The 23897-nt window shown below is 47.4% G+C and overlaps 1 protein-coding gene across 6 annotated transcripts in view; it reads left to right on the top strand.

The window, feature by feature from the left end:
* Positions 1-23897, top strand: part of MPPED2 (metallophosphoesterase domain containing 2) — a 170106-nt gene that overhangs the window by 39292 nt on the left and 106917 nt on the right. For all 6 annotated transcript variants that reach the window (XM_070624608.1, XM_070624609.1, XM_070624610.1 and 3 more), the window contains one exon: positions 6633-6814. In XM_070624608.1, coding sequence (XP_070480709.1) covers positions 6633-6814 — 182 coding nt within the window. The remainder of the gene's footprint in view (positions 1-6632; positions 6815-23897) is intronic.

Below are 23897 nucleotides of genomic sequence, written 5' to 3'. Positions count from 1 at the left end.
GGCGTGGATGCAGCGGTCCAGTGGATGAAGCAGGGCAGTGCTCGTGGTACAAAGGTGAAGATGTCTGTCCATCTGGTTCCGCGATGCTGACGTCTGTGTCTCAGTGCCGTTCCTGTTCTGGGGTGTGACGGCTGACTGGGTTTCACCAGCTCACACTTCAGAACAGTGAGAACAGCCCTTGAAACAACTGGTTAAACCACATGTCCTCTAGTTTGTGTTTGGTTGTGGTCCCTGCAGTGCAGGTTCTCTGTTGTCTCTTATGCCTGCTTCTCTTTTCTACCCGGAAGCTCTCTCCGTAGTTCTAACTTGCAGCTTCCCTTCTCTTTATGTGTAAAGTCTTGCTAGTTCTGATCACATTTGGGTGGATCTGCACTGCGTTGATCTTTGCACTGTCTGGGAAGCAGAAGGTAAAATCACCAAGAGGAAGAGCGTATTTTAAGCTACTTAAGTCTCACACAGGTTAATCGTGGGTGGAAACCGTGTTGATCCTCTGGGGGCCCTTGGTCCCACCCTCTTTTCACACTGAGGGACGGAGGCCACAGGTGGGGATGTGGCTTGTCCAGGGTCACATAGCTTGTTGATGACCAACGTGGTGAGCGTCAGGAAGGCCCTGGACTCCACGACCAGTGCTCTCTGTGACGAGGCTTTCCTGTCAACTGACCTCATCCCTCTGAAGACGCCTGTATTTGGAGACACCCACAGTCGTGTGACCTGACGTCCCTGAGAATGAGGAGCACTTTTTATCTTCACCAATATTCTAAACGTCAAACTTGTATTGCTTGCCCCCCTGCAATGAACTGCAATATGTAGTTTTTTGAGGTTTTAAGAGACTCCATTCGACTGGATAACATACGTGAGAGCTGAGGGGTCAATGATCAGAGCACTAAAACTCGGATGTTTTTGATCGTGAATTCCAGTAATTTTGAGCAGTCTCTCTAGCTATTAATGGCTATAAGAGTTTAGGTGATTGATTTTCCAGCATTTCATCCTTTTTTTATCATTTTTATTCTACAAATATTCAGGAATATCTGTAGCTTCCAAAATTGAGTGGGTGGAAAGAGGAGTGAACTGAAAGCTAAAAAACTTGAGTTCTAATTCTTTAGAGTGGGCAAATCTTAAACAAAATTTTCATAGTTCTATATTTATTTTAATGTGCAGTTGAAAAATACAACAAGTGTATCCAATCCATGACTTCATAGATGACATTGTTTAGGGCAAACTAAAAAAAATTGTTTAAAAACTGTAAGATACTTAACAAAATTAATAGTACACATGGATAAGAAGAAAGCCACGAAGGCGACGTTCAGAGAAGTGAAGCACAGAGTGACATAGTCTCTAAGGTCCCCACCAATCTAAGGATTCTGTGATTTACTAACTGAAGCCTGGTGTGTGTTTATTCTTTGTTTTGCTAGTGGGTTTCGCATATCTTAATCAAACAGTGTGTCTAGGATGCATGGTGTAACATCACAAACATAATTTTAGCTTTCCTGCCAGCTCACTTTTCTGGGTGAAAATGAAAGCTCTAATGTCACGTTGGAAAACTTTTTAGGGCTTAAGTCAGCGGATTGCATCAGCACAACATCAGGATTTTCAGGTGGAATGGGGGATGGTAGATACATTGAAATCCTGGTAAAATGCTTTATAAGGGTTGTGTTCTGTTCTGACACTGAATTCTAGGCTAATTGTGTACACAAAGCTTTCACTGCACACATGGCCTGAAGAAGAAATCCATGTCATAACAAACTACATGATAACAGCTTTTCTGAAGATCTATCAATGGCGCTCACCACACTGTATGGATTCATTATTGGAACGATAACAGATATGCCGGGAAGAGGAATCCATAATGAAAGCAATAATACTCTCATATTATTTTTTTTATGAGTATAAAACTCTGATGTGTCAGGACTGAATAAACGGGAGCAGTGTGTTTGAACATGCGGTGAACTGGGTAAACATTTGACAGCCAAGCTTCGAGAACGAGGTGGGAGGCTGGGCACAAACCGTGGAGACTTAACTAGAAAACGGTTTGAGATGAGGGCTGGGGCCTCTGGGAGAGTCCACCATCGCATCCAGCACCGTCACCGTCGGCTCCGTCGCCTGTGCTGGCGTTTGTCTTTGATGAACAGCTCATGGGTCCGTGATTTCACACGGCCCGTGAATTCCGACACCACAGATGGGGGCATTCTGACCAATTGGATTGTACCAAGGAGGACGAGTTCTGCCTCCAGGATTCCGAGGGTGTTGAAATCCTGTTGCACGAGGAAGAGTTGAAGAAACTGTGGCTACTCACCCAGAGTGGAGAAGATTTGGGGGGATTGTAATGCACGTCCTCAAACATTTGAAGAACTGTCGGACGGAGAAGGGACTGAGTTCTTCTTCTCCGTTCTTTCCGAGTGCAGTCTAGGGTTAAGAAGGAAGCCGCAGGAAGGAAATAAGTGTGTTTACTGACTGTGGATCACGTGCCTAATGTGCTGGGTGTTGCGTCGTGACCTCTTTAGTTCTCACAGTCTTGTATGGTGCTCGGTGCCACCTTGTTAATGGATGTGGAGTGGAATCCAGAGCCGGACGGTCTGGCTGGGTAGCCAACATGCGTCACCCTTATGCATTCTGCGCCTCTGCTCTCTGAGCGGGTGCTCTGTACCAGACCAGGACTTGACGATGTAGGTCCTTGTGGGAACACAGCTGAGTTAGGTGTTATCATTCCCATTCTACAGATGAGAAAAAGATGAAGCCCGAAAGAATGAAATAACTTGCCAGAAGCGGATGACTCAGCCAGAGTTGTTACTCCGTCTTCAGGCTGCAGGCTGAGTCTGTTTGGACCCTGCTCTGCTCTCTCAGGGGTTCAGGCTCTGGATCAGAAACCAGGATGGGCTCCTCTGAGGGAGGGGAGGGGGCTCAGGGGCTCCCCCTCCCTGGAAAGCCTGGAAAGAAGTTTGTCAGGTAGGGAGGGAGGGCAAGAGGGAGTCAAGCATCCTGTAAAGCTTTGACCCCAGGGCCCCAGAGGTTCTGTCCCACTCTGGGACTTGATGGTTCTGTGTTTCTTCTCGTCTTCATGTCCTCTCCTTTCCCCCGGTGCACTCAAATGGACGTGCAGATCCCACTCTGATGTGGGAACCCTGCTCTGGGGGGTCGATGCCTTGGTTCCATACTCTCTTGCTGGGATAGTTGACATGGCACCTCAGGGAACGTCAGGTCATTTGAGAAGTCGGCAGCGTGAGCGGTGAGGTGGTCGCGTAAGAGGGAAGATGTGCGTGAGGGTCCTCGCACTGCGTGAGCAGGTGGACCTCCCTGCAGCAGGCGGGTCTCCCCTAAGCAGGCTCCATGGTGAAATGTCTGCTGTCTTGACTGTTCAGGTGCTCTCCAGATGCCCAGTTTGGAAACAGCAGTGTTCCCAGGGTTGTCTCGACTTTGGCTGTATCCACAGCACTTGCCTCCTCTACGAGGCGTCTTGTTTTCAGCTCTCAGTGTCCCTGGGTGGAACTGTCTTCCTTCCCATGACCCCGGGTGACATTCATCCTGGTGTCCTGCAGCTGGCCCTCCTGTGCTGCACTGTCCCATCTTCTTGTACTTGGTCCTGTGGGTACAAAGGCCGTCAGTGTCTCGGGGTCCAGGGATGTGTATAAATTCTGCATTTGTGTCTTCATGCCTCGCCCGCCCTGCTCCTCAACCTTGAGCCATCCTCTGAATCTCTCCCCAGGGCTGCTCGCTGATGCTCTCTGACGGCATCACGGCAGTGCTGCTGGGCGAGCCCTCTCTGCCAGCCTTCCTGTGTGCTTCTGACTCGTCACTTCATTTCAGCTCGGAGCTGAGAAGACGCTTCTTCTCCCTCTTTCCCGTCCCCCCTGTTTTCCTATTCCTTGGCCTTTATTTCACTGTTTCTTCTGTTGGAGATTTAACCGTTTCTCTGGAGGAGGAGGGGGGGTGAGAAAAGAGTCGAAACCATTCAGAAATTGACTGGTGTTCCAATAGTCTTAGAAGTTATTGCCCAGTCTCCAGCTAAGACGGGGAGCAGATTCTGTACCATGTGATGGTCCCTTCTCTAGGCTGAGTAGGTTAGTGGAATAGGGGCCTATTCACAGAGAGAGGTTCATATCTCTGCTACTTTCTCTTTAGTAAATTTAGTAAAAAAACAAAAATGACCATGATGTTCCTCTGATACGTTCGATGGACTCGTAAAGGATTTTGATGCAGTGCTTGTGCCCGTAGCTTATCTGAGTTAAAGAGAGGAAGAAACGGGGCCTGTGTCTGTACATTACCATTGACATGAGAACTGGAAGATAGAGATATATAGATATACATGACTGAATTTGTTCAAGAATTTAAAGTCCAGTGGCTGATCCACATGTTGGTGGATTCCGTATAACTGTGCATGGTCCTGTTCTGGTGAGCGTCTTGACTTTAGGTGTAGGGACAGAACATAACCCGTCGTTCCCACAGTCTGCCGCAGCAGGGAACAGGCCTTCCTCTTCTGGGATAACCACTTTTAGAAGACAGAAGACATTGACAAGGTTAGAACCACTGAGGCCGAGTGTAATAGTCTCAGGAATGGAAAGGAGGACACCAAACATTTTTATATTAAAAAAAAATCAACATTGGGAGCCAGCCCTGATGGCCTAGCTGTTAAAGTTGGGCGCGCTCCCCTTTGGCGGCCTGGGTTTGGTTCCCAGGCGTGGAACCACGCCCCTCGTCGGTCAGTAGCCGTGCTGTGGTAGCTCACATAGGAGAACCAGGGGGACTTACTGCTGTCCACAACTATGGACTGGGGCTTTGTGGGGGCAAGGGGAAGGGAAAATGAAAAAAAGAAGGAGGAAGATTGGCAACACATGTTAGCTTAGGGCAAATCTTCCCCTGCAAAAAGATAAATAAATAATTTTAAAAAAGTAAATTGTACCCCCTTGTGCATTTAAAAATGTGTCCATATCCTTTGCCCCCAAACTCCACATCTTGGACTTTATACTATAGAACTGCTTGAATACATGTGCAACAATATATATTTAAAAAAAAATCATCATTGGATATAACCAGGAGGGTTTCCAGGTTACTCAGGAGAGCTCAGTGGATTAGTGAATTTTCTCCATGGTAACAGCGGTATTTCTAACCTTTACAGGAAAAATCCATTAATTTTTTGCAGAAGTTAAACTTTCTTTTTGGGTTTCCAATTAGACCCACCAGTGTGCAGGCCCTCCCTCCCTCGACCTCCTTTCTCTCTTTTTCTACTCTCCTCTCTTGTTGCTTTCCTTCTTCCTTCTCTGACAAAGATGAAATGAAGAGTAACCATTAAAGAAATGTAAGACTATCCAAGCTGTATACCATGTCTTATTTCCCTCACTGAAATTGCCATTGTTAAAACACATTGTTTTTTTTAAGAAGGTGTAAAAAAGAAAGAGAAATTGAACAAAGCCGGAGGAGGCAGCACGCGGAGTCGGAGTGTCTGCGCTCGTGGCCCCTCGAGGGCTGTGGTGGGGAGCCGCCTTGTGTGGTGCTTTGCTCTCTGCATTCCATGTTTGTGTCTCTGTGACCCTCTCTTTGCATTTATAGCTGCTGCTTTTCACCGAGAATCCAAAATAAGTGTCCATTCCTACAGAGAAATTAAAGGAAGCTGTCAGTGTAGAGTTAATATGGTGAAAGCATCCTTAACTCGGCTGCAAACCTCCTAAATAATTAAAGCTGTATGCTGGGAGAGTCAGATTTGCATTTCTTTACCAAGTTTATTTAGCACACTTTGTTACACTCAATTAAATGAGAATGTTCTGTTTCATTTTCTTTGCTTCGGGTTGATCATTTTGATTCTTATGCCCTAGTGTAATTTCACAGTGCTTAGGTCTCTGAAACTACACATATATTAATGCACGTGTGGATCCGCACATCCCATTAGCAGGCTCAGTGTGCTGAGTAGCCTCTGCCCAGAGCATTCGAACACCCCAAGCAACCTGAGGTGTCACTGGGACTGCGGGCAACTCACTGTGGTGAGGAAGGAGCTGGAACAAGTTCTTTTAACATCTGATGTTTTTGTTGAAGTCCTGTTATTTTGGCGTCACCTTCCCCCCCACAGCTGGATCTGTGAATCTCTTAGCAAAAACAAGAAGATATGAGTGTTGAATGATTGTGGAAAGAAATTAAATAGAAATGCTCTGTCTGTCTCTCTACCTCTCAGTGGCAGAGCATGTGCAGAATGTTCTCCGTAAATTAGCTCATTGCTTAAGTTATGCATGTTTAAGAAGGAATAAATTAGTTATCTGTTTCCTAATGAGTAGTGGGATCAATTGGAGCATGATGAGAGAGAAAATAGTATAATTTTGCTTCCCCAGTTGGGGCTCAGTATCCCTCAACTTCGCCATTAATCACTCTATCAGTTTCCTGGGTTATTTCCGACTCTACATCTAAGATATTCTTTGCTTTTAATTTTCCTGCCAGGTAAGTAAGACTTGTTGAATTGGCCCAGTGGGGTTGTAGATGGGCGGGGCTGCCTCCTGTGCACCCAGAAATGTCCCTTGTTACAGTGGGCCCCTCTGGCTTTGCGTCAGTTTGTCTGGGTGCGTTCACGGATAAATATCGATATGTATGTGCGATGACAATTATGAGGGTTCTAACGTATTTCACTGTTATGGGATCTGTTATGTCTACTTTAGGGTCGACCCCATCCCATATGACACTCCAAAACCAGCGGGCCACACGCGGTTTGTCTGCATCTCAGACACACACTCCAGAACAGATGGTATCCAGATGCCTTATGGGGACATCCTTCTCCACACAGGCGATTTCACCGAGCTGGGACTGCCCTCAGAGGTTAAGAAGTTTAATGACTGGTTAGGTAAGGAATGATTGCGTTCTGGCGCCCCCAATTAACCTTCCTGTCCGGGTGTCACTCACTGCGTCCTAATTGAATTAGAGCGCTTGGAAGCCAGCTCAGCCACTTCTCCTGTGATGTGTGGTGTGTCCAGCTTTAATCCAATTCTGTTAATTAAAGATGAATTTTTAGATATTTAATTTTACTGTGCATCCTTTTAGTGCCTGGCCTCGGCGGCTCTGGGGCAAAGGGATGGAAAGCTTTGAAACCGGTCTCATCTCACTCATTCTGCTTTAATGAGGGCATTCATTGGCACACATGAGACCTAGAATCATATTTTTAATTCATTGGCTCTGCAGTCTTTCCCAGATATTATGAGCAAAATGTACAAATGACCTACCAGTAAGAGAACATTTCTAAGAAATGAAGGAGGACGTAAGAGTCCTTGTGTGAAGGGATGGCCCAGCACGATGCTGCGGGAGCCGCTTTCCTCAGTGAACCTGGGGTGGGGGGGCCTAAGGCCTCTGGAAAGATAAGATGTCGTGCTGTGAAGCCCCCAGAACTTGGAATATGAAACCACCCTCCATACTGAGAAAAGGGTAGTGACAGCTTTATGGTCACTGTAGATGGACACACAGGTCCAGTTATGGGAAAAATGTTGGCTCCTGGGTCAGGCAGTTGCCAGATATTAGCATGACAAGGCAATGATGGGGTTATTCCTAACTAGACGAGGTGACAGATCTTTAAGAGTCCTCGTAGGTGAGGGAAAGAAGTGCAAGGTTCCGAGATTTCAGAGTCTCTAGACACTGAAGAATTGCATAGTGAAGAGCAGAGATCACTCCGGAAGAGGAATGTCATGAATAGTATGTCAGCCAACAAAAATTCTCAGGAGGTTTAGGCAGAAACTTTAAAATTCATTTTCCAGCAAACTAAAATTGAGTTGCATCAAACCAAGTTGAGAAATTTTTACATAATTGATTAAATGATAAGATGTATGTGTTAATGGAAAAACAGTATTCACTGAAAACAGTTAAAATATATAAAAAAAATAAACAATAAGCCTAACTAATAGCATAACGGTTTTGTGTTTTCCTGTGACCTTGCCCATCTATTTTACATAGTTGACGTGAGAGTCCGTATCTGCTCTTTTACTTTTGGCTATTTTTGTTTAATAGCGTTGGTAAGATTTTAAATGATTTTGCCTAATTTTCATATTTATCCTTTTTAATAACAACATGACATTCATACTGTTCTATGCTTGTATTTAATAAGACATCCTTCTAAAAATGAACGTTTAAATGGATAACAGTTTTTCCTCTGATCGTTAGCCCTGAAATGTGCGTTTTCCTTTGTATGTGTCTTTTTGCTTCCGTTGACTTGTTTCTTAGGGTAAAATACTGTGAGTTAAAGTGCTGAGTCAAAGGAGATGGAAAGCTTTCTGGTTCTTGTTGGGCGTTGGCATCTCGCTTTCCGAGGGGACCGTGGCCGTGTGGCCGGGACGGCACGTGCGTATGCTGATTTTGCAGCGCTGGACCCTGCAGCTTTGTATTGGGGCTGTTTTAGAAGGTATTCAGTATCTCATTTCAAACAGCAAGATGTCTTAAATTTCTGAAATCTTGTTCAGCGTCATCTCATTTTTACAGATGACTCAGAGAAGCAGAGAAACTAAGTGCCTTTCTCAGAGTCTCCTTGTGGTAGAGCCGGGTCTGTAATCCAGATCTTTTCACTTCTCTTTGGCGTCTGTAAATTTACCTTCAAGTACTATTATCTCTTCATTTTAGCAGCTTTTCTTTATGAACTATTAGCAGGCCAAATTATTTTGGGTTGAATTTTGACAGTTTGAAACTCTTCTGTGATGGCTGAATCTCAACACAGAAGTCCTCCAGCTGCGCTGACAATCTTGATTTGCAAGGAAAGGGAATAACCCTGTGGCAGGCGTTTACACAGACACAAGCCAGGATGGGTCCTGGTTGTAATCTTGTTTAGCCACTGACCTTGGCCGGCTGAGTTAACCTCTCTTTTCCCCTTGGCTTCCCTCTGCAGAACCGAGGATTAATCCTACCTGCCTTTCTGGGCTGTTGTGAGATTAATCAGTAAATGATTACTGCTCGTATGTTTTTGTGGGCCATTAATAACTGAATGGGGAATGTGGTGAATGAACCATCAACAGATATTTAAAGGGTAAAGACAAGAAGAGGTCAGAGGAATTATTTAGCGGATTGGAAGTAAACACTGAGAGCCTTTATAAGGGAAGGGCCTCCATGAATGGAAATGTGCCGTAACTAAGGAAATAAATGATAAGGAAATAAAATGCTCGGGTCCAGTTGCACGGTCAGTTCCCATTTCTCTTCCCATTTCCCCCTGCTCTCGTGAGGCAGGAGGACGAGGTCTCAGCAGGCATGCAGAATGAGAGGCTGAAGGGAGCCTGCGGGACGTGGACAGAGGAGTCAGGATCCCTCAGGAGTGCCCAGAATAGCTCCGTTACCCCGGCAACCTCCTGGCGCCCTGAGGGTGACAGGTGGGTGGCCACACTGGACCCCGTGACACAGTCCAGGCCTCTCACCTGACAGAGGTGCTTCCAGCAGCAGCTGCCAGCTGGCCGGGCAGAGTGGAGTCTGGGGTCAGATCAGTCCAGGGCTTTTCCATAATAGGGTGTCCAGCTCTCACTGGCATGGGTCCCCACGGGTTGGCAGGCCCTTCGAGTCTGGTGAACCTCTGCTTCAGTTCCATCTTTCTCCTCTGGTCCAGGCTGTGCTGATGATGGGAAATCACCTGACCATCCCCCAAGCTCCTCTGCCCTCCCAGTGGGCTCGTCTGTTTCTGCTACACGCCAGGCACTCCCAGCCCTGTGCCGGCCCTCTGAGGGTGCTTGTGTTATCCCCTTTGCCAGGTGAGGGACCTGAAGCTGGTTGGGTTAACTTACCCAAGGTCATTTAGCAGAGGAGAAGCTCAAAGAGGCCAAGAAGTCCACCTGAATTCACTGGACTAATAAACCTGGCTTGTCTTAAGTAGTCCACCTGGGTTCACTGAACTAGTACCTGGGTTGTCTTAAATAATCCACCCGGGTTCACTGGACTAGTTAACCTGGGCTGTCCTGAGTAATCCACCCGAGCTCACTGGACTAGTTAACCTGGGCTGTCCTGAGTAATCCACCCGGGTTCACTGGACTAGTTAACCTGGGCTGTCCTGAGTAATCCACCCGAGCTCACTGGACTGGTTCACCTGGGCTGTCCTGCCCACAGTGTGAGCCCTTGTCCTAACCGTTCTGTGGTGTTCTGAGTGGGCTGATGGCAGCTGGGAAGCACGCAGGTTTTAGGCCTGAACTCAAATGCAGTGGCTTCTGGCAGCTTCCTGTGGAGGTCGAGTAGCTGTTTGACCACGTGCTGTTATTTGAAAGAGGTGTGTAAGCCCTGCCCGTCCTCAATCTCACCCTCACCCACCGGCCGCAGGGCCTGCAAATCCCACCGTGAGTTACCTGTTGGTTCAGAGGTGATGGGTCCTGGTTAATGCGTGCATGTGCCCTCTGGCAGGTGTGACACATCAAGTTATTAATACAAAGTCATTTATGAGATGAGGCAGCACAGCCCCAGGTCGTAAGAAGAGAGAGCTCCAACTAGACACGGTCAGAGCCCGGCCTGGTGGTGCAGCCTGTAATGATTACCAGCAGCTGGAAGGGCAGCTTCAGTGTCCTATCTTTGCTGAGTTGCTTAACCTCCTGAGCCTTGATTTCCTCATTTGTAAAACGGGCGTGATAATAGTAAAGCCCCCACAGTGGTTGTGAGGATTACTCCGTGATAAAGCTTGTACCCTTGTAAACACAGCCCTGGCATGTAGGCTGCTTTCCACAAATAGTGGAGGAGAGGATGAGCCGGCATCTCAGAATCCAACAGGGAGAACGGGGAGGGGCTGCGCTGTGAGTTTAAAGGGAGACAGCGCGTGAGAGGGAGCAGGTGTGAGAGTGAGGCTGAAGGCAAGCCGCCCCTTAGCAGTTATACTGGCTGACAGAATGGGGCTCTAAGGGGCCGTGGAGTGCCACCTCCTGCCTTGATAGAAGGGGAAACTAAGCCTGGGGAGACCGAATGACTTGCCCAGGGCCGCTCAGATGACAGCCGTGTTGGGCTGGACCTTGGATGGGGAGGGGGTTGAAGTGACGTGTATCATCTTTGGGTAGTAGCATGTAGACATTGCACCCCTTCCCCACCCCCATTGCCTGGATCGTTTCCTGCGGTCCTCAGTACCTGGTGAAGGAGGTACTACCTTCTCTTTTGCTTCTGAGGAGATGGAGCCTCAGAGACGATAACTCACCAAGATCACACAACTGGGAGCTGACCCCGGGATTTGAACTTGGGTCCATCAGACTCCACTTCCCAAGTGTGTTCTCCTGTCTTTCTCTAGTCTCAGTCTGGGGCCTGAGATCCCTGCCAGGCGGGGGCCACATTCCAGGTAAGACGGTGGTTCTTTGAGTAACAGCGTCCCTGACACACGCCGACACTCGTTCGTGCGCTCAGGTCTGAGGGTGGTTCGCCTCCTGCTAAAGCTGTTTTGCAGCACTGCCTCCACCTGTGAGTTGGCCCACGGGAGGGCGTCCTGAGGTGGGGAAGCCATCTTACCATTTGGTGTGGGCCACCCCAATGGCGATGAATTACCAAAGGACGTATCCGCAAAGAACGCTGAAAACAGAGCCAGTCCCAGAAGCTGCGAGGGGCCGTGTAAGTTACGCTGTGACACGGGCGTTTCTGCACTCAGTTCAGCCCTGAAGAGGCTGAACGTCTGGTCTTCCGCGGGCAGGTCTCTCCCACCTAGAGCCCTTGAATTGCTAATAGCCAGTCTATTCCAGCCGCTGTTCTAGGGCCCCCAGTGGCTCCGAAATGTCTGCCTTGGGTTGGGGAATGAACCTTTAAATCTCCATCTCTGCCACTCTGGGGGAGCCCCCGGAATTCTTGTTTTTTTCATCTCTCCACGGTCTTCAAAGGAACCAGCCTGGGGCCAGAGAGACCCACGGCCTCTTATGGCCAGGGACTGCAGGGTTGTGGGCAAGAGGCACAGAAAAATCTTCCCCAAAGAAGTACTTTTTGGAGTGGTAGTTAAATCCCATGGCCCTGTTAATTTGTTGGCTCCGATATGCTACAAGTATATATCGAATGGGCGTTGGGGAACTGAGCTGGGTTCCTAACCCCTGAACGGTGACAATATTTTCGTTTTTATCTTGGCGAAAATGCATCCCAATCAGACTTGGCTTAAAAATAAACTTACCCACTATAGAGTACTTGCCAGTTAAAATGTGATTATTTTTATTGCTTTTTTAGTGAATTCTGAGCATGGGTGCTTCCTGGCCCCACTGATGTGCCTGCGGTATGTCGTGGCAGGCCCTGGGCCCAGTGTGGTCTCCCTCACTTTACCCCTGTGTTCTTGTGACCTCTGCCTCCTGGTAGTGTGTTCTGTTCGCTCCTTCTCATCCTGCTCTCTCATCTTGGCGTATTTCTCGAAGCATTCTTCTTGAATACTGCATGTGGGCACGGGGGCTGCACGGACGAGCAGGAGGAAACCCTCTCATTTGATCACACGTCCACCTTCTTTCCACAGCACGTTTCTTCCCATTCCCCAAATGCCCGTGCCCTCTCTTCTCCTTCGCAAACCCTGCTCCCACTTCTTGGAATGCCCCCTCGTCCAGGAGAGCTCGCTCGTCCTCCGTGACTGACTCTGTCAGAGAGGCTGGTTGTGGCGTGATCGTTCACTTGTCACTGACAGCACGTGCGCCTCGCAGGCGCCTGCGTGCACCCGGTCCTGAGTGTGGCCCGGCCTGGCCGGAGTCAGTGTGCACAGTGCGCTGTCAAATCGTGAATGAGTGCGTGGATACAGAGGTACGGGGCTTTTTTCTGGCTACACTTTTGGCCCCAACTTTAAGATCATGTAGGACTGTATCTAAAATCTCCTATCCGCCTTCCATTGCTTTTCTCCTCAGTGTTTGTTGTATCCAGTTGGCTCTTGTTTGTAATTCCTATGTACTGTGCAAAAAAACTTAAATGGGGTTTATTGTGGTGGTGGTTGTTTTGTTTCCTACGTTATAATTCATATTAAATCTTGGGTGCCTGATCTTTCAGCTGAGGGTTTATTTCTAACGATCCCATCAGTCTAAGTCCCTTTTAACATAGCACCCTTTTCACTGTGGCTTTTCTGTGGTCTCAGTTGTTGAATAGCCCTGAGCTTCAGTTTCTCCAAGCCTAAAAGAAAGAATGAAAATGCTTCCAAGGACATCTCGGGAAAAGAGTTCTTCCTGTGTGGAGGAGCGTCGTGTGAGGCGTGGCCGTAACGGAGTGTGACGGTAACAACACTCCAGGTCGTACACTGCAAATCCCTTCTGCCCCTTTCAGAATCATCGCATCAGGAGGCCAAGTTCTTCCCATCGATCTTGCTAGTGGCCCAAAGTTTTGGAGCTGGTCTTTAGGGAAAGCATTCACAGCCTGAGCTGTTTATTTTATTCTTATAATAGGTGCAATGCATGTTCATTCCTGAGAACTTAGAAAGGAGAGCTAAGTGACAGAAGAAAACAAAACTACCCACGGCCAGAGGTAACCACCGTCAGCTTTTTAGTGTGAATCTTTATAGAGTGTCGTCTGTTGATGCGTATGTACGCTCACACGCATTTTACCAAAATTCAGATCTTAAGACCATTTTATAGTCTGCTTTTGACTTAACAGTATACTGTGAACAACTTTCTACATCAATAAATATGGCTAAAACACTTTTTCCCTGAAAAGAATATTTTCAATATAAATAAGGTACACGTACATTAGAAAAATTCAAGTGTTTGACATGGACAAAGTAGAAAATATACATTCCTCTATATTCCTATTTCCAGAGTAATTACTGTTTGGTGTATAAATAGCATTTAGGAAACTTTTCTCCTTTCTGCTTCTATTTTGAGTATCCTCAATAGCGATCTTCACCCCTTAAGGGATTTTTAATACCAATTTTTAAAAATTAATAGAGCTGTGCCTATTCTGTAATTTTAAAGAACCTGACACGCCGCGCCCTGTGTCAGCACAGTGTTCTGCTGTAAGGTACATCTGGTTTAACTCCCAGACCTCTTTTACTGGACACCTAAGGTGTTTTCGTGCTTTTACTATTATCTGCGCTGGGGTGATGAACATCCCTCTTGCTCTCGCTTTGCAAACATTTTTAGATCTGTTCCCAGGGTGTCTTCCTAGAAGTAGAATTGTTGCTCCAAATGATATCTGCTTTTTAAAGAAACGTTTTATTATGTATTGTCAAATTTACCCCATAAAGATTGTAATTTCTCCCTAATAGTCTCAGTAATATTTGAGACTTTGTGTTACATAGTTTTCAGTGTCCTCAGTGGCAGAAAATCTTCAGAAGCCCTGTAAGGACTTCTTAAAAACGACTAGAAACTCTTTTTCTAATTGTGAAAGCTTACATGCTCTTTGTGGAAAAAATGTAAAGAATGGTACAGAAAAAATAATTAAGATCACCAGTATATCCTACAATTCACAGATAATGACTGTTAGCAGCTGGTATGCATCCTGTTGTGTGTGTGTAAATGCACCTGTGCATGTGCATGAATAAAACAGTGTGGTATAAGGTCAAGAGCATGAGTACTGGATTTTATGTTTAAGTCCTTGTTTCAACATTGTTAATTCTGGGATCTGTACTTTATTCCGCTGTAAAAGGAGAATTATTAACGCTCAGCACATGTAACCTACAAAGACTGTTGTGAGGCCAGATAAGATCTGGTACCCAGTGTGCACAGGTGGTGGATGGGCAGTCAGTGCTCCCTGGTGCTGTTGCGTTATCCCAGCGGCCAGGACTCGTCCTTCCTACCTTAGTGAGTTTCTCTTACTCCCTGGGAGGGTACAACTTTAGGGAATGTGGCCTTGCAGTCTTTTGTGCCACAGTGACCCCATGGCCCATGGCCCACTCTGCCTGTGGAGCAGAGGGAAGTGTGAGCACCATGGCCCTGCCGGCAGAGGGAAGTGTGAGCACCATGGCCCTGCCGTCAGTCGCCTGGCGCTGTCCCCTTTCCAGGCATCCCGGACTCAATGCCCTAGACATCGCCTTGGATTATAATAAGCCTCCGAAGCACACACCTGAGGGGGCTGGCCCACCCCCTCAGGTCCCCCTCTTCAGCCTCTTGTCATCTCCCCTGTCCCCAATCTTTTGTGTGGCCCACTCACTCTCCCCTCCAGTGTCACCACCTCTCTTGCTGGAAACCATCCTTGCTGACTAGCTGCTGTACGAACTTCGGCACCCCAGGCTTTAGCCAGATTTCAGTTTATTGTTTTAAACCCTCACCCACAGACTGCTTTCCAGGCACGGCTTACAGGGTTAAGGCTTCTGATTTTTTGGAACAGTGCAAAATTATTAGGAACTGGAGTTTGTGAAGTGGGCAAGTGGAGATATACCATTTTGGATAAAAAATAGTGATGTGACATAGTGGCAGCTACTCTCCTGTGGGGTGCCCTGTGGTTCCCAGAGAAAAGTTACAGAAATAATATGAGCAGGGGTTCCTCCTGGGGATGCTCATGGTGACCTAACTTTACGACCACTTAGCAGTCGTATCTAAGAGAGGGGCCAAGGTTGGGAGCCTTTAAGAAGGGCAGACGAGAGGGCTTTCCTGTGACTCCCAGAGGGACTGTGCCAGAGTTCCTTCGAGCCTAGATGCTCTAGTTCCTGTTACTAGGGTGTCACATCAAAGGACCGTCTTTGTCTTTAGCTTGCTCACAAAAACAGTATCTGACACGCTGTACTTTTCAGTTTGGGGTTCGTAATTTGATTTTCCCAGTTACCATCCTAGAGTTATAATTTATTTAATAGCTTCTCTTTCAGGCAATTTACTTAGGGTTTTTTTTCTTAGTATGAGATCCTAGAATTTCAAAAAGTGTCTATGAGTTGCCTATATATTCTGTCATGTGGATACAAACATCTTCTCTTGTCTGTAATGGTATAGGACGAGTATTTGCTTAATCCCAGGAACACTTGGTTCATGCTTATTATTTTCTCGTCCTTTTTTTTTTTTCTTTAAAGATTGGCACCTGAGCTAACATCTGTTGCCAGTCTTCTTTTTTTTCCTTCTTCTTCTCCCCAGAGCCCCCCAGTTTATAGCTATATATTTTAGCGGTGAGTGCCTCTGGTTGTGCTGTGCGGGATGCCACCTCAGCATGGTCTGATGAGCGGTTCCATGTCTGTTCCCAGGATCCGAATCAGTGAAACCCTGGGCTGCTGAAGTGGAGCGCGTGAACTTAACCACTCCCCCATGGGGCCGGCCCCTACTTGTCCTTCTTTACACTGAAGAATCTTTTATCCTAAAGAGAATTATTTCACAGTCTAATTCCCATATAAATACATTTTCCCAATGAGCACAACATTAACTTTAGAGTATAGTTCAATTTTGATATAGAATTAAGTAAAGTACTTGGAAAAAAAAATAAACCCAAATACAGAATAGTTGAATATGCTCATGTAAGTAAGATTGGCTTTTGTTCCATTAGAAAGAATCACTAGTGACCTGAGGACATGGTGACTAGGTCGTTGGTGATCCCTCTGAACCTAATACTCTTTGTGATGGCCAGCCATTTTCTTAAATTACATTAATTATAATGCCTCTAATTTATATGACATCTTTCCTCCAAAGGACTCACAGTACCTTTGAGGATATTAGATCATTAGTGCTTATAATGGTCCAGGAAGTTGATGTGGGCAGACAGCATTATGCCTGTCTTGCTGATGGATGGATGGAGGTCCAGGAAGTGGAAGGACAGACGGGGGTCATATTGTGAGCCAGCACAAGAGCTGGGACAGGAGCTAAAGTCACTGGACATTGTCTTCACTCTTCCATCCTCCAATTCTAAAGCTTCTTGCTTTCTTGTTTGCTGGATATCCCCATCTCCTGAGGCAAAATAGACATGGGCAAGACCCTGGACTTCAGCTGGACAGGAAAAGCCAGGCCAACCCTTTCCTGAAAAGGGTGGATCTTTTTGCATTTTATTCTGCGAAAATTGTATCACTATTACAAGTGGATAAATAAAATAATAAAGGAGTTCTTTGGAAACAGAAGAGTTCCCAACTTTTCCAAACTATCTGGCCCAAGAGGAAAAATCGTCGCTCCCAAACTATATAATCCTAAATCCTGGAGCAGGATCTTTGTATCCCAGAGCACCTAGGGACTTCATCCTCATGAGATTATTTGCACGTGATCTCAGTGTCTTCTAAGGGCCAGGTCCTGCTTTGTGGTGGACACTGGGAGTGCAGAAGGAATGAGAGAGCATATAACTGCGTCTAGCATCCAGCCTCCGAGTGTCGGTACAGCCCCGCGTCGCTTAACGACGGAAAACATTCTGAAAGATGGTCATTAGGGGGTTTTGTCATTGTGCAAACATCGTAGAGTGTGTGTACTTCCACAACCTGCGAGGCACAGCGTGGTGCACACCTGGGCCACATGGAACTAATCTTATGGGACCTCTGTCATATACGTGGCACGTCTTTAACTGGAACGTTGTTAGGCGGGGCACAACTCTGTCATTTCTCCCGTTTTATAAATTAGGCAACTAGAGCTCAGAGAGTTGGAAGGTCGGGCCCAATTTTGCACAGATTTGCTAGTGCAGGGCCGGGAGGGAGGGCTGTATCTTCTGCCTGAGGGGGATGCCATTTCTCACCCTGTGCTAATTCTTCATAGCAAAACCTGGGAGATTATTCTCATTCTTTGAGGTTTTGTTTGTAGAATGGAGTACTGATTTTATCTTAATCTCTGTCTCTCTGGGTACTTGACAGTACCTGTAGACTAGGCATTTCGCCATAGATGGTAGATAAAACCAATGTACCTCAGGCTGAATTAATATCACTCCCACATACTGCTCGTTCTCCCAAGCTCCCCTTCTGCTCCACATGACCTTGAACCCCAGCACCTAAACCTCCTTGTCTGACTATGACTGTGATCCATCAGTTTTACTTCCAGGCTGTCTTTAGGCCTCTGTTGCACCTAAAGAAACTGCCATCACCCAGCCAGCTGTTGCCTTTCCTGGAATCCTTTAGTAAAAGTTGTCACTTCCTGAGCCTGTCACTTCCTGCTGCCTGGCCCTTCACGAGAACTGACTCCTCGATGCTCGCCACCTTCAGGGCAGCCTCACGCAGTCGCCATTTTCACAGACGCAGGAAGGAGGCGAGGGCTCTGTGTCCACGGAGCATCCTGTTGGACTGATTGTGTGGAATACTTTTTAGGAACCATTTACTGATGGAATACTCTGCTGTGGCATCAGGGCTCCTCATGAGCTGGTCCAGCCTGTCTGTCCAGCTTCATCCCCACCATACTCCCATCCTTAGCTCTTTGGGCTCACGTCTTACCGTTTTCCCCCTTGTTCCTTCTCCTCCGACTACAGAACATTCTGCTCCAAGGTTGTCCCACCTTGAACCTTTGTACTTATCCATTTCCTTGGTCTGTTGGTCTCTCCTTAACCGCCACCTCCTTGGTGAGATCTTATTTTTCCTACTTGTGTATCTTCTTATTTATTGTCAGTTCCGTCTACTGAAAGCAAGCTCCATGGGGGTGTGGACTGGTCCTGCTTACCATGTATCCCCTCTGCCTGCAACATTGCCTGATGCACAGGAACTGCTCAAAACATGTACACCCAGCGAGTGGATACATGAATGGAAGTAGGCTCTGCCAGAACAGGGGTGAGTGAATGGGTAGATGGATGGAAGCAGGCTCCAGGAGAACAGGGGTGAGTGAATGGGTAGATGGATGGAAGCAGGCTCCAGGAGAACAGGGGTGAGTGAATGGGTAGATGGATGGAGGCAGGCTCCAGGAGAACAGGGGTGAGTGAATGGGTAGATGGATGGAAGCAGGCTCCAGGAGAACAGGGGTGAGTGAATGGGTAGATGGATGGAAGCAGGCTCCAGGAGAACAGGGGTGAGTGAGTGTGTAGATGGATGGAGGCAGGCTCCAGGAGAACAGGGGTGAGTGAATGGGTAGATGGATGGAGGCAGGCTCCAGGAAAACAGGGGTGAGTGTATGGAGCATGGAAGCAGGCTCCAGGAGAACAGGGGTGAGCGAATGGGTAGAGAATGGAAGCAGGCTCCAGGAGATCCGGGGTGTCTCTCCTGCTCCCTCTCACGATGAAGGCACAAGCACAGTGCTGTTGGGTACTAAGCACTGAATCAGTTTTTCCTGAATAAGTGGTATTTGCTCCTGATGGGGTCACTGCCTGCCTGCCAATCTTGTTCTCTTTCTTCTGTGCACTTTCATTCATCCTTGAAGGCCCCATTCAAAGGTTACCCCTGTGGAGGAAGGGGCCCTGCCTTTTAGTTGATTGGCACCCCTTCCTCCATGCGTCCTGTGTCCAGACCCTTAGCACGGGTTACTTGCAGGGCTTCTGTCTCCCCTTTCAATTATGAGTCTCCTGAGAGCGTGCTGCCAGCGGAGTGTCCAGCAAATAGGGACTTGAATAAATGTTGGGTTTCCTTCCCCTCCTGCTTGCACTTCCATGAACAAAATGTGTGGCTTCCCTGGCCCTCGGCCCCTCCTCTCTGCAACAGGGACTCCTAGTCACAGGTCGCCAGAGTGAGGTTTGAGGCAGAGCCTCAGGAGATGTCAGGTACCATGTAATGTTAGACACGAGCATTTTATTGTGGACATCACCTCCCCCGTCCTCTCACACCTGCGACCTCCCAAGGCGTTTCCAGACCCCCCCACAGGTTTCCTTGTATCAGAGTGGCCCTGGGCTTGGCTGCGAACCTGCTGGACCGCAAAGACACTGCCGTGTTCGCTCCCCGTCCCCGTCACCCGCCTGTATACTGTTCCCTGCAGCCTTTTTCTGGCTGTCCCCTGGGTTTGTGAGTGTCATTTTCCTGGCCCTTCAAGCTCGTGGAGAGTCAGTCCTGCTTCCGGTCTGCTGCGGGACTTGCTAATTCTGCACGTTCCCCTCCCCCCTGGACTGATAAATTTTCATTATTGGTTTTGTGTGAACGTCTTCAGGGTCTGCTCTGCCTGACCCCTGTGGTCACTCAGTGATTACGGGCACCCGCGAGGTAATTTATTCACTTTGTTTGGTGTGAACACGTCCCAGGGGGCTTGTAACTGCTGTAATCACTTGACCCGAGTGACTGTTACATGCTTTAAACACAGTTATTTTGAATTTATAATTGTTTTCATTGAAAATCCCTTATAGTAACTTAACTGACCTTGCTGTCAGCGTGGCATTATGTGCAGGGGGACCAAGTGAAAATATTATGATGCAAGTAATGCAGTGCTCACCACAGATGCGGGCAGAGCGTTAGCTCCCCCTGCACATGCTCACTGGGGTCGTGAGGAGGGTGAGAGAGAAGAGGACATGATTACAGCGCTGTCCTCGCCCCCAGGACGGCCGTTCCCACAGCTGGGCAGCGCTCGCCGGGCTGCCGGGCGGCTCAGGGGCCGAGGCGGGCAGAGGGGGGCTGTGGGCGTATGGGGAGCAACTCCTGTGCCCGAGGGCGGCCCCAGCTGCTAACCATTTCTCATTAACATTTCTATACTCCTTATTTTGAGTCTAATTTCAGATTTCAGAAAAGTTGCAAGAATACTGTGTATCCCCATATACCCTGTGTGCAGATTCCTCAGTCCTGAATGTTTTGCTTTATCATTCTCTCTCTCCCCTCCTCTTTATCTGTCTGTCCATCTGTCTATATTTTTTTCTGAAGCATTTGAGAGTAAGCCACGGCCATCATGCCCCTTTACCATGAATATTTCAATGTCTCTTTCCTAATAACATGGATATTCGTTTACATTAACCCACTACAATCTTCAAAATCACATGTAAATTATACAGTTCTATTATTTAATCTACAGACTTTTTTCAGATTTTGAGAATTGACCTAATAATGTCCTTTAGTGCAGTTTTTTTTCTATTCTAGAATCCAATCCAGAATCATGGGTTGCAGTCAGTTTTAAAATCACACCAAATCAAGCTAAATTAAAATACTGTTTCTCCTTTTCTTACCCTTAAGGAGTGAGGGCTTGTAATGGAAACGCAATCCTGTAAAGTTAGGGTATTTATACCTACATTTCTAAGTTATAATTAAGAGAAGAGCTGTGTGTCAAGTGACAAGGTACTCCATGGTGCTTTGCGAACACGTTTATTAGCTCCTTCAATCCTTCGAGCCAGCACACAAAGGGGTGATTCCTGATCTGAAGCTGGGACGCTGCCTGACCATGGCCCAAGTCACACGTCCCCACAGGCAGTGTGTGTGCTCTGCGCCCTGCGTGCTCCATGGCACACGTCCCCACAGGCAGTGTGTGTGCTCTGCGCCCTGCGTGCTCCGTGGCGCACGTCCCCACAGGCAGTGTGTGTGCTCTGTGCCCTGCGTGCTCCATGGCGCATGTCCCCACAGGCAGTGTGTGTGCTCTGTGCCCTGCGTGCTCCATGGCGCACGTCCCCACAGGCAGCGTGTGTGCTCTGTGCCCTGCGTGCTCCATGGCGCACGTCTCCACAGGCAGTGTGTGTGCTCTGTGCCCTGCGTGCTCCATGGCGCATGTCCCCACAGGCAGTGTGTGCTCTGTGCCCTGCGTGCTCCATGGCGCATGTCCCCACAGGCTGTGTGTGTGCTCTGTGCCCTGCGTGCTCCGTGGCAGACAGCAAGGCTGGGACTCAGGGTCCTAGAGACTTGTGGCGATGGGGGCTTGAGTGAGGGTATGTTTCTTTCCTTTCTAGTTTTTTCATGGTACTGACAAAGACCAAAAAATATATTTGCCTTGGAGAATTAACCATTGTTTTGCTACAAGAGGTACTGCTTGGTATTTTAATTAGTTTTAAAAATTAGGGAAATTATTAATGAATGTCACCTAAACTAGGTTTGTTTGATGGAAGGCTGCTAGGCTGCTGGCCAGCACGTGCCTAGTAGCGAGGTCAGAGAGCCTGGCTGCCCTGCCGGCAGCTCTGGGCACTGGCCCACTCAGACTCTCCGCGAGTTCCTGGCCCGGCCGAGTCCGTCCTCACGGAGACTGGCTGGCACTTTCCGGAGCTGTGGATGGAAGGGCTCCTGCAAAGACAGGCACTTAGGAGGCCTCCATAATTGAGCCCAGAAGCGGGGTTCATTTAGAAACTCAGTCTGGTCCCTCCACTTGGTTTTATTTATGCTGCTGCTTCTTGTCATTTTTCTGTTTTATTACTTGGGGAAGGAAATGGGAGAGGTTTTGCATTTTCCTTTAAAACCTTTTCAGTTTCTCCAATACAGACATACTCGTTTTGTTGCACTTCGAAGATGTTGCGTTTTTTACAAGACCCTCCACCTGCGAAAAGATTATGACCACTCGCTGAAGGCTCAGATGATGGTCAGCATTACTAGCAATAAAGTATTTTCTAATGAAAGTATATACGTTGTTTCTTTAGATATAATGGTATTTCACACTTAATAGACTACAGTATAGTGTAAACATGACTTTTATACGCACTGCGAAACCCATAAATTCGTGTGACTCGCTTTACCGGCGGTGATCTGGACCCGAACCTGCAGTGTCTCTGAGGCGGGACTGGATGTTATTCCTCATCAGGGCTCCTGCCTGTCTGTAAGTTGCTTTTATAGAGAGTGTAAAGAGGTTTCCCCTGGAGCCGGTGGGTACATGCTTGTTGAAAGGCACTCAACTCTCACTCATCCCTTTGGCTGCTGCTCTTGTGCAGTCAACAACCTTTGCAACCATATACAGCAAACTTCAGTTAGTCTTCTGTTTTGATTTCTCCCCCAAATGAACATTCTTTTTGTTTGCTTTTTTCATTTTTTTCCTATGTATCTTTCGTTAACGTTCTTATGCTAGGATTTACTTCTCTTTGTCACCTTGTGACTTTTTGATTTTGTGGAATATGCCACTTGTATGTACAGTATTTTGAAATGGAATGTTTAGGGCATTGATTTTAGCATTTATCATAGTCCACAAAACACGTGTAATTGTAAAATAATAAGGTTCTTAATCAAATCTAATTTTGAAAACTGGAGGAGATTTTTATGATGTTCCAGAAAAGAACTACATTGTGGGAAAAAGTGACTTTTATTTTTGATTACACTTCCTGTGTTTCCTGGCTTTTTTCGCATCTGGAGTTTGTTTTAAAGCCCTATTTGGTGCATCCAAAATGAAGAATTAAGCAGCTAACTGTAGCATGGTCTGCCAAATGCAGATGGTATTGCGTTATGTGTGCATTAGGGAACTGAGAGAGACTTTTTTCCACCATGTTTCTTAAATTTCGTTGAAATTTCGGGAGCAGGAAAGAGTAGCACATTTTTTCTTCTGATCTCGGGGTAGAGTTGCACAGTTCGGCTGTCGTCTCTCTCCTCGCCGCCGTCTGTGTGCGTCTCGCTTACCCTCTGCTCCGTCGTCTTCCCCTTTCGTTGAGACGAGGTTGGGGGCACGCTCTCTTCTTATTTTGAGGGGACTCCACCTGCCTGCGAGGACGTCTGGCCGTTCAGCACACACTCCGAGCCTCTGCTTCTCTGTGAGTGTTGAGAATGAGGTCGGTGGCTCTTCACTGGCTGCCTCTCAGTTATTTCGCTTTACACAGCCGTCTGCCATTCAGTGCCGGCAGCAGACCCGACCCCTATGCATCATCTCCCTGTGTCACCTGGGTTTCGCATTGACAACCAACAGGAGCATCTAGGACTAGTCTGAGTGGGGGTGACAGGACTGGTGCCACCAGCCGCAACGCTGGATCAGTAGCTGTGATTTGTGTGTTTCTTGAGGATTTAGCAAACCAAACTGATATTTTCATATTCGTCATTTTCTGTGACTCGTTTCTTCATTGAAAGCGTGGATTCAGAAAGCACTGTAACCGCAAAGCCTAAAAACGGCTCATAGTTGAATTGACAGATGAACCTTTAAACTTGTGTATTCAGCGCAGAGAAAGTGAGGAAACTTGGGATTCTCCTGTCAAATCTGGGGGTGCCTTTTGTGGTCAGATGTAGCTTTTGCTTCTGGATGTTTCATTCTTTGAAAAGGCCCGTGAGGGTTGGGTGGGGAGAGCCGTGTCCTCCGCTTCCGTGTGTGCCTGCGCACGCAGCTCCCGCTCCCTGTGGTCCAGCTCAACAGGGACCCGAGCGTGTCCAGGTAACCAGAGTCGCCAGCACCCGTCAGCTG

The sequence above is a fragment of the Equus przewalskii genome, chromosome 6 (assembly GCF_037783145.1).
Source record: "Equus przewalskii isolate Varuska chromosome 6, EquPr2, whole genome shotgun sequence".
Classification (NCBI taxonomy): domain Eukaryota; kingdom Metazoa; phylum Chordata; class Mammalia; order Perissodactyla; family Equidae; genus Equus; species Equus przewalskii.
This window is presented reverse-complemented; position numbering and strand designations above follow the sequence as displayed.